Genomic DNA, 10352 nt, shown 5'->3' with positions numbered 1-10352 from the left:
GGTTGAATGGCTTCAAAAAGCTATGATGTTATCATCCTTCAGTTCCCTTGTTAGATTTCACTTATTTATTTATTTTTTTAAAGATTTTTTATTTATTTGACAGAGAGAGATACAGCGAGAGAGGGAACACAAGCAGCGGGAGTGGGAGAGGGAGAAGCAGGCTTCCCGCTGAGCAGGGAGCCCGATGCGGGGCTCGATTCCAGGACCCCGGGACCATGACCTGAGCCGAAGGCAGACGCTTAACGACTGAGCCACCCAGGCGCCCCTAGATTTCACTTATTTTTAATCACAAACTATTCCAAACATTTTAAAAATTAAAGTTAATAATGTAACAGGCATACATGGATTCACCATCCACATGTAATAATGTTAACATAGTATAATATTTGTTTCAGAAATATTTTTGAAGAGATAACACTGCCTTTATATATACTGCTTTCTTTATACAATTGTTTAACCTCTTGCTTGCTTTAAACTGGCCTGCCACACATTATTGGGTAAAAGGGTCTAAAGGTGTGTCCACCTCTCTTTTAAAAGTACGTTTGTGGGGCACCTGGGTGGCTCAGTCTCCTAAGTGTCTGCCTTCAGCTCAGGTCATGGTCCCAGGGTCCTGGGATTGAGCCCCGCATTGAGCTCCTTTCTCCATGGGAAGCCTGCTTCTCCCTCTCCCATTTCCCCTGCTTGTGTTCCCTCTTTCGCTGTGTCTCTCTCTGTCAAATAAATAAATAAAATATTTTTTTAAAAAAGAAAGTACATTTGTTAAAAAAATATACTCAGAAGGCAGAAAACTGGCCTTTGGAAAAATGGAGTTTTAACAAGTCAACACTTCACAAAGGAAAAACACGATATGGCTAACAATCAAACTCTGGTTAAGACAACGCTAATTGACTAATATTAAACCTTTTGGGAATAACCAGAAGACTAGATCATTAATCATTTTTGCAAAGTTTTCATCCACATTCTTGAAGGCTTAATAACTGTTTTTATCTAAAATGAAGCTTATTAAAATATTAGACAATATTAGAGATTTCTAATTCTTCTTTTAAAATCTACAATTATTCATGCCTTTAGAAACATCCAGCTGGGGTTTTGCTATCACTTGACAACAAATTTTTAATAAATTAAATATTTATTTTAAAATTTCCTAAAATAAACAGATTTTTTAAAAAGCATGTGTTCAGGGGCGCCTGGGTGGTTCAGTCATTGATTGTCTGCCTTTGGCTCAGGTCATGATCCTGGAGTCCCAGAATCGAGCCCTACATCGGGCTCCCTGCTCAGTGGGAGGCCTACTTCTCCCTCTCCCACTCCCCCTGCTTGTGTTGCCTCTCTCACTGTCTCTCTCTTTGTCAAATAAATAAATAAAATCTTAAAAAAAAAAAGTATGTGTTCAGCAATAAGATTATATGTCATAGCCACTTTTTGGAAAAAAGAAAACAATAAAATAGATTACTTTGTCTTTTGCTTTTAATTTAGTTAGTGCTATACTACTCTACCACTATAGAACCATAATGATATACACTTTAGAATAGTTAAAATATTTTGAACTTTTTTTTAATTTTTATTTTTTAAAGATTTTATTTATTTATTTGACAGAGAGAGATAGCGAGAGCAGGAACACAAGCAGGGGGAGTGGGAGAGGGAGAAGCGGGTTTCCCACCAAGCATGGAGCCCGATGCAGGGCTTGATCTCAGGACCCTGGGATCATGACCTGAGCCAAAGGCAGACGCTTAACGACTGCACCCCTATTCTGAACTTTTAAATGAAAACATAATAAAACACCATTTGCACTTAAAAATGGTTAAGATGGTAAATTTTTGTTTTCACCATGATACAAACAGCACCATTTGACTCAATATTGTTTCCAAAAAACTTCATTACAATTTAAATCTAAAGTATATATGTGAAATTGCCTACAAAATGTGTTTACTCATTTGTTTTGTATTATCTTATGTTTCTTAATTTTTAGGTGTGCATCTCACTTTTCATTTTCTTTGGATTAGCAATTCTTTTTCTTATTAACTCAGAATTTAATATCTAATCTGTGCTGTAAGACATAGTCTCAAAATGAATTTTTACATGAAATTGAACAAATATTTTAATACCTTCAACAAAACTGATGTCCCTGCTTGCTTTAAATTTAAACTAAAAATTATCATAAACCAGACTTAGTTTTGTAGTAACTATGTTCAAGAAAGACATTTTAAAATTAACATATATTTTCTGTAGGCTAAGAATTTATATAAGACAGAAAACATGTTTTTAAGATAAAAAATAGGGCGCCTGGGTGGCTCAGTTGGTTAAGCGACTGCCTTCGGCTCAGGTCATGATCCTGGAGTCCCAGGATCGAGTCCCACGTTGGGCTCCCTGCTCAGCAGGGAGTCTGCTTCTCCCTCTGACCCTCCTCCCTCTCATGCTCTCTGTCTCTCGTTCTCTCTCTCGCAAATAAATAAAATCTTAAAAAAAAAAAATTAAGATAAAAAATAGCACTGGGCTGCCTGGGTGGCTCAGTAGGTTGTGTTTGATTCCTGATTTTGGCTCAGGTCATGGTCTCAGGGCTGTGAGATTCAGCCCTGGTCGGACTTCCCACTCTGCGGGGAGTCTGCTTGACTTTCCCTCTCCCTCTGCCCCTCCTCCTGCCGTGGTGCACATGCATATGCATACTCGCACACACTCTCTCTCTAAAATAAATAAATAAATATTTTTTTAAAAAGGTAAAAAGTAGTGTCTCATAAGTGGAGAATAGTATGAATTAAGAAGCAATGAGATTTAAATAAAAATGGCTAGGTAAAGTTAATCTTACTATGCTGCTATTAATTTTTTATAAAAATATCTTATAAATAAATAACTTCCAGAAACATTTCTATATTTTTACCTTACTATAAAAGAAAAAATCCCACTATGAATAAGCATCTTAATCACTTGTGGAAGAAAAATATTTCAATACTAATTCTGGTCATCTGCCAAAATTCAATTATAAATAATAATTTTGACTTCTCAGCATAAGTCAAATCTCTTCATAATATTATACCATATATTAAACTGATCTTTCCACTTGAGCAAATGGTAAAAACTCATTATGGGAGACATTTATAAGTGAAGTTTTTTATTTGGAATGCTAACTAAAATAATGAATTTATAGGTTATCAAAATGTGTTTGGATGGATATCTTTTACAAAAGCCTAATCATTTAACACTCACCAATATAATCACAGAATTTTCTTGAAAAATTAACAGCAGCAAGATTAGGGAGTTTAGAAGAGAGACATTTTTTTATGTTTCAAGTTTTTATTTAAATTCTAGTTAGTTAACATATAGTGTAATATTAGTTTCAGGAGTAGAATGTAGTGATTCATCACTTACACACAACACCCAATGATCACAAGGGGCCCTCCTTACTACTACAGCCCATCTCCTCCACCTACCTCTCCTCCATCACCCCTCAGTTTATTCTCTATAGTTAGCCTGTTTTATAGTTTGCCTCCCTCTCTCTTTTTTTTCTTTCCCCTATGTTCATCTGTTTTGTTTCTTAAATTCTATATATGGAGTGAAATCATACGGTATTTGTCTTAGACAGACTTTTATATATATTAATTTAACATATGGTTAGAGAAAAATTACAAATCAATGGGTAGGAGGAGAATTATTTAATAAACAATTAGGTTAGATTGTCTTAATTTGGAAAAAATTAGAATAGGTATTCAATGCATAGTAAACATCAAAATAAGTTATGGTTAGATTAAAGAGTTAAAATTATTTAGAAATCAAAAAGTTAAAAGAAAGGGAAGAAAATGAGCTGTTTTATCAAACTTCTGGTTGATAGATAACTTTCTAAGCTTAGGAAAAAAATATTTACAAAGTGTATGTAAATATATAAAATATGTGTATAAATATGATATGTGTTTGTGTATCCACCCAAAAAGAATGATATTTGGTCAAACTAAAAATTTTTTAAATACACACAGTAAAAAAAAAAAAAAGTAAAAAAAGAAAAACAAAAACAAAAACCCAAACTATCACTGATATAAAAAGAAAGTAACAGAAGATAGGAGAGAAAAATGCCAGAAAAGAAGTTAATACTTTGAAACAAAGAGTTCATATAATCTGATACAAAAAAATATGCCCTGACCTGATCCATACAAATGGGCAAAGAATATGCACAGAAAACTCAAAAGGGGCATTACAAACTAAAAAGTACATGAATTTATATTTGATGTAAAAGCAAACAAGGAGATTCAAAATATAAGAACAAAATATTTTTAAACCACTAAAATAGCATTTTAAAAATACTTGAAATGGTAATCAGAAATGCTTACATAGAAACATGTCTTCAAGTTTTTCTGGTGTATTATAAACTGTTTCAATCTTTTAGAAAGTAAATTGGTACCAAATACCAAAAACATTGATACCCTTTAACCCAATGATTCTATCTTTAGAAATATAAGCTTTAAAAGATCCAAAATCGGGAAAAAAAGATATATTCAAGAGGAACACCATCAATTCATTATGTAGAATATATATATATTTTTTTATTTATAAATTTTATTTTAATTTATTTTTAGAATCAAAAAGAAATCATTTAATGTACATATTTTCACTTCTGTTAGTTCAACACTGATTTCTACTATACATGCATAGCCATTTAGTTTAACTTGCTTCATATTTATTTATTTTCCAGCATGTTATATTTATAAATTTTAAAGGATTATTTATGAAAGCAAAGCCTTGGAGTATAAGACAAACATTAAGTCATTGAGGAATATCTCCTCATGGATTTCTGTTATAAGAATAGAAATGTTTCATGGGAGAAAGTAATTTTAAGGTCCAACAACAGCAACAACAAAATCACAGTTAAGAAAATGCAAAGATATAAAGTCGTACGCATAAAAGAAAAGGAAAACTGAACCATTTGTATCCAAAACAAGCCCTAAAATATGACTTCAATTGACATAAATTGTATGGGACCTGAATCTCACCAGAAGGTAGATTCTCTGTTACACACCAGTCATGTAAACGGATTCCATGGTTCCTTGGCTCCTTTCTTTTCAGCTATTTAAAAGTGAATTCCTTTTCAAGCCCCAACATTTTAGCAATTACTTCAAAAAGCAACCAACATGTATGCTTTCTCTTAACTGTTTATCTGTATTTGTTAAAACTGTGGGAAGTTGTTAGTGCATTCAGAAAACTCCTTACAGTTGGCTGCTTTTTCTTTCTATATATCAGAATCCGTTTAATGTTGGATTGAAGGATTACAGTAACCCCTGTATGTTTTTATGTATTACCTCCATTCATTCAGAATTTCCTCAATGTATAATGCTGCATTGCTCATTCAGCATACAGTCTTGGAGCCAGGCTAACTGGTAATTGTTTTCACAGCTTTCCAGAGAAATATAAAGTATACTTTCAAATAAAGTGCTAAATGGAATGACTTAACAGCACTCCTAAATTCCTACTGGTCTTTATTTAGTTGAAACTGAGTAGCAGCTTTGAATAAACTGGAAAGGCAAGAGCAAGGGGGAAAGGCCTCATTTTCTCATTGTTCTTCAATGGATGAAAAATAAATGTACTGAGCAATTGATGCAGTGATCTGGAACAACCCTGAAATCAAAAGGATAATTGTGGATGAATTTGCCTTCCACAGGGAAAACAAAGAAAGCTTTAGCTCAAAGTTCTTTAGACATCGCTTTTAAGAGAACCAGATCATCAAAACTATTTCACAATTTTTTTCAAATGCTAAGAATGCAACATGCTATTTCAGGCAATACTTTTACTTACTATATGTATAAACTTGTATGCGAACCTAATACAGTGAATCTGTGCATTGTATTTATGCTCATTAATAAGCTTCAGAATATACTTTACGACTTTAAGTTGGACTTACAAGGATTGATTTTTAACCATTTTCTGAGAACTGAAATTTTATTTATCTGGTGCTAAGTCTCCAGGAAGGAATTGCAGAATGATTTCTAAAGATTAATTTGGCAAAAAATGGAAAACATATATGGTAGGGTGTACATATGCATATACACACATATAGTTTTCTAAAGTGAGCTTTGAGAAAAAAACCTCCAAATTTCAACAGATCTCTATCCCGTAAGTATCAAATCCATAGTTTTCTGGCTGGATTTACTTGCTGATTTCTCTGTAGGTGAGTCTTCCCTGGCTGTTTGCATGGTTGGCTTTCAACATCTAAATTTTAGCTCAAATGCCTGTTAACTCTTGATTTCCTGCATGATAATCAAGAGAAAAATGAAAAATGGGATTCATAAAATCCCCAAGTCCTGACTTCAACTACTAGCTTCTACGATTTACAAAAAGCAAATGATCAGCTTATTGTAATCCTAAAGTGATAAGCAATGAAAGAGGGAAAGAAAAGCAAAGGATTGCAAGGATTCAGGGCCTGCCTAATTGAGAAGTGATTATAGTGCATGTGGCACTAGAAATAATACTTTTATATCATTTCCATGCTGGATTTTCCCTGTACACACATTCCCATTTTTAAATGGAAAATAAAAACTCTTAAGTTTAAAATCAGTAATTATATGTAGCCTTCTTATATTTTGAAGTATAATGCAAATAAGAAGAATATACATTGCTTATACATAAAATCTTCCATTTAGTTAGGTAATATAATTACTTCTAAAATGAAGCAGCAAATATTCTTTTTCTCCACATCTGCATTAAGAAAGTCATGCACGTTGGGGTGCCGGGGTGGCTCAATCGGTTAAGCGACCGACTCTTGATTTCGGCTCAGGTCATGATCTCAGGGTCATGAGATCAAGCCCCAGACCAGGCTCCACGTTCAGCAGGCAGTCTGCTTGAGATTCTCTCTCCCTCTCCCTGTGTCCTTCCCCCAACTTGCACACATGCTCTCTCTCTCTCAAATAAATTAAAAAAAGAAAGTTATTCACGTAATTCATTTTAATATTATAAATATTACTGTTCAATGATATCCAGTTGCACACATTTCTTTTCTTTCGTAAAGGTTAGTTATCTCACCTTGCACTTTGGACACTTCTGGGCATTTCTCTGTCCATGCTCAATTTCGCTGGCCCAGTGACGCAACAATTTGTCCCCTTTTTTGTACTCCTTGCAGTTAACACCTTCATGCCAAGGAGAGTGGCACTTAAAACACCAGACGAATTGGCAAGTGGGGCACTGGATCTGTATAAGGAAAAGTAATATTAAGCACTAGTAGACATACTGAGAGTATTTAAAAGGATAAGAACGATGATGCTTGAGGAAATTAGCTAAAAGGCTGTAATTTGTCCAGATTTAAAATACTGCTCCCTCTACAAGATTAAGCTACAAGAAGATGTGACTCTTATATTATTAAAAGAGGAAAGATATGGATGGTATGGATGATAAGGCCGTTTGTACACTATACTGGAATGAAACACTGGGCCATTCTGGAAATCATTTTGGCCTTATGAAAATCTTCTAGATTGAAGCACAGGGTAAAACCTGAAGGTTCACAATGCCCCTAATCTACACATTCAGACTGCTGCCCTTAAATTCAGCTTTCCCTTGAACCAATTTCCCAGGCATTTCAATTGCTCTTCTTACCAATGGCTTCATTCACTTTTATAAAATCAAAGCCTCAAAGATGCTCCATCAAATGAAAAACACACTGGCAAATAAACTATATACCAGCATTTGCTAGGAAGTACCATTTTAAATAAAGGATATGCTTCATTTGCTATTAACCTAAGGGAAGTTAATTATAAAATCAATACAAAAGATCGTATTATACATATATTCGTATGGTGAGCCTGTGGCCTGTACCTAGGAAACCATCAAAAAGACGTCTTCATATTTTCACTACGTGAGAGTGTGTATTTACATCCATTGAAAATATCTGTCTTCCACTTGACATGGAAGACATTTTATCTGACTTTCTTTATTTTGAATGACAGTGAAGCATCCCATTCTCATACAGGATTTCTGGTCTTCACTCTCTAAGAACATATGGGCATAATTTGACTTTCTCGGCCCTGTTTGATTAAAGCGAATGAATAAAATGTCTCACTATGAACAACACTGGTAAGTACTCTTCTCTGTGCTCCTGTATATTATTTCACGCAGCATGAATGAATTTACTGACTACACTTTGAAGATTAGTTAGAATTTCTTTTGGTAAACTGTTGACAATATCACTACTTACTTTTTCAGAAAACCCTTTTTTGACAACAAAGTTTCCAATATACAGGTTAACCAAGGAGCAATTATAATCACAGCTCTTATGTTTACCACTCAAAGCAGCATAGTTCTCACTAATGTCAAGAATAAGTAATGTTCTTCCTATGTAAATATGAAGTAACAAAAGTACTTTTGCTTTTAATTTATATCAAAACAAAAGAGTATTTTGTCATAAAATTTTAGACATCATGTCTATTTATTTATTGACATTCTGTCATCTGGAATTGTTATAGTGCTGCATGACATGCAGTATTTATCTTTACCCACAAAATGATGCTACAAAGTAGGTACAATCACAAGTTTACAGATAAGAAAACTAAGACTCACAGAGGTTAAATAACTTGCCCAAAGTGACACAGCAAGCTTGTGTTAAGAAGCAATTTAAACATAAGTTTGTCTGGCTCCAAAGCCATCATTCTTTTCACTTTGCCAAACCCTCCCTCATATTAAAGAGTATTCTTTCTTTGGCAATTGAAAACCAAAATGCAGAAATCAAAGGTCACGTGGTTAAGCTACTCAGTAAATCAGAATTCTATATGACTACCAACATACGGTGAATTTTGAAAATCCTTTTCAAAATTTTACTTACATAAACTAGGAGACTCTTGGGTAAAAAAAAAAAAAAAAGAGGCATGTTACTAGTTGGTCATTTAAAATCAACATTTTTGCCTTCTCTGGTCATTAAAGTTAAAATAAGTTATTTTAAAGTAAGAACAATGAGTTGAAGTGGGTAAACTCCAGATAATAAAAGAATATAAAATGACCATTCCCCCACATCCTCAAACAATGAGTAATAAATGTAAATGCCGCATGGGGCCTCTGTGAATGCAATTTTCGGATGTAATGAGTGAAATGGGGAAGACGTCAGAAAGACTTGCTTTTCCTCACGCACCTGCCATTATCTCAGAAGGGCTTGAATATTTAACCAAGTTCTCTTCTATTCAACATTATTAGTAGTTCTAAGTCACTGACCTCTAGCACTGTCAAATAAGAAAAAAAACCTCTTTGGTTTTCAATCAGTCAGTCAGATTGTATTTTTGCAGTGGATAGAAGAGTGAATGAAAGAGCACTTTGACACTGGGATTAACTGTGGGTACTGGACATCACAATGGTTTAAGGATCCTTGTGACCAAGTGCTAAACTATCACCCCTATGGATCCCTAATGAAGACGTTAGAAATGTGTGATTCTCCTAACATACCAGAATGATAAGGAATCTGATACTTAGGTGTCTATAACAGTGATTCTGGCTCCCAACTTTGTGCAACAAACAGCGAAGTCCCACAGCAGATCCTACTGCCAATCTTCACCAACAACCCGGACTCCGTGGCAAACTGTGAAAAATGTTTTGCTGCAAGCTCTCACGTGAAGATGAATAATTCAAATTCAGACCCAACTGCTTACTGTCTCCCACTGAAAACATTAAAATAACTATTGCTTTGCTCTGGACTAAGATAATAAAAGGACTAATAGGCAACCCCAACAACCCTGTTGTTCTGAATGGTCTAAATTCTAACTTTCTGGTCTGAAGATGCCTTATTCCATTGTGGCCTTAACCATATTCAAAATTGGCCTTATATAAAAACACATATGGGCATCAATGCTGCACCTTCCTCCACTCCTTTTTCAATACTTATTCCTCCACATGAAACGCCATCTCATAACCACAGACCTCCCACACAGATTGCCCGCCTTCTGAGTAATTAGAGTCACACAGAGGTCACTGTGTTCCGTGCTTGTTACTCAAAGTGTGGTCTGAGGAGCACCAACATCGGCACCACCTGGGAGTTCGCTGGAAACAAAAAAATCATGTCACAGCCCACACCTCCTGAATCAGACTCTGCATTCTCACAAGGTCTCCTGGTGATTCATATGCATGCTAAACTTTGAGAAGGTCTGCTCTTTACCATGTGACCCCGTCTCCCCGGCCACAGCTGATTCCACCAGGGAGGAGGCGCTGAGCAAAAGCATGTCTCCTCTGGCTGGCAAGCAGCCTACGTGGTGGCTGGCATGAGCTTTGTGCACTAGGGTGCTCATTGTTGAACAGAGATGAGGCAAGACAGATTTTCTTCTCTTGAGGTGTGAAATGGGGATACACGTACACTTTACCTTTGTTGTGGAGACAAAGACAAGAAAAGCTGAGTGACCACAGTGCAG

General features: G+C 35.1%; 1 protein-coding gene across 3 annotated transcripts in view; it reads right to left on the bottom strand.

The window, feature by feature from the left end:
* The window catches only part of RNF217 (ring finger protein 217), a 126866-nt gene that overhangs the window by 24961 nt on the left and 91553 nt on the right, over positions 1–10352 (bottom strand). For 2 of the 3 annotated variants that reach the window (XM_081828923.1, XM_081828922.1), the window contains exon 3: positions 6997–7161. In XM_081828923.1, the coding sequence (XP_081685049.1) occupies positions 6997–7161 (165 nt within the window). Of the gene's footprint in view, positions 1–4497; positions 5596–6996; positions 7162–10352 lie in introns of those variants that run through there. The other variant, XM_081828924.1, reaches the window with a different exon arrangement.

The sequence above is a fragment of the Leptonychotes weddellii genome, chromosome 8 (assembly GCF_054177405.1).
Source record: "Leptonychotes weddellii isolate Sample4059 chromosome 8, ASM5417740v2, whole genome shotgun sequence".
NCBI classification, from domain to species: Eukaryota; Metazoa; Chordata; class Mammalia; order Carnivora; family Phocidae; genus Leptonychotes; species Leptonychotes weddellii.
Note: the sequence above shows the minus strand (reverse complement) of the source record. Positions and strands in the feature narration are given on the sequence as shown.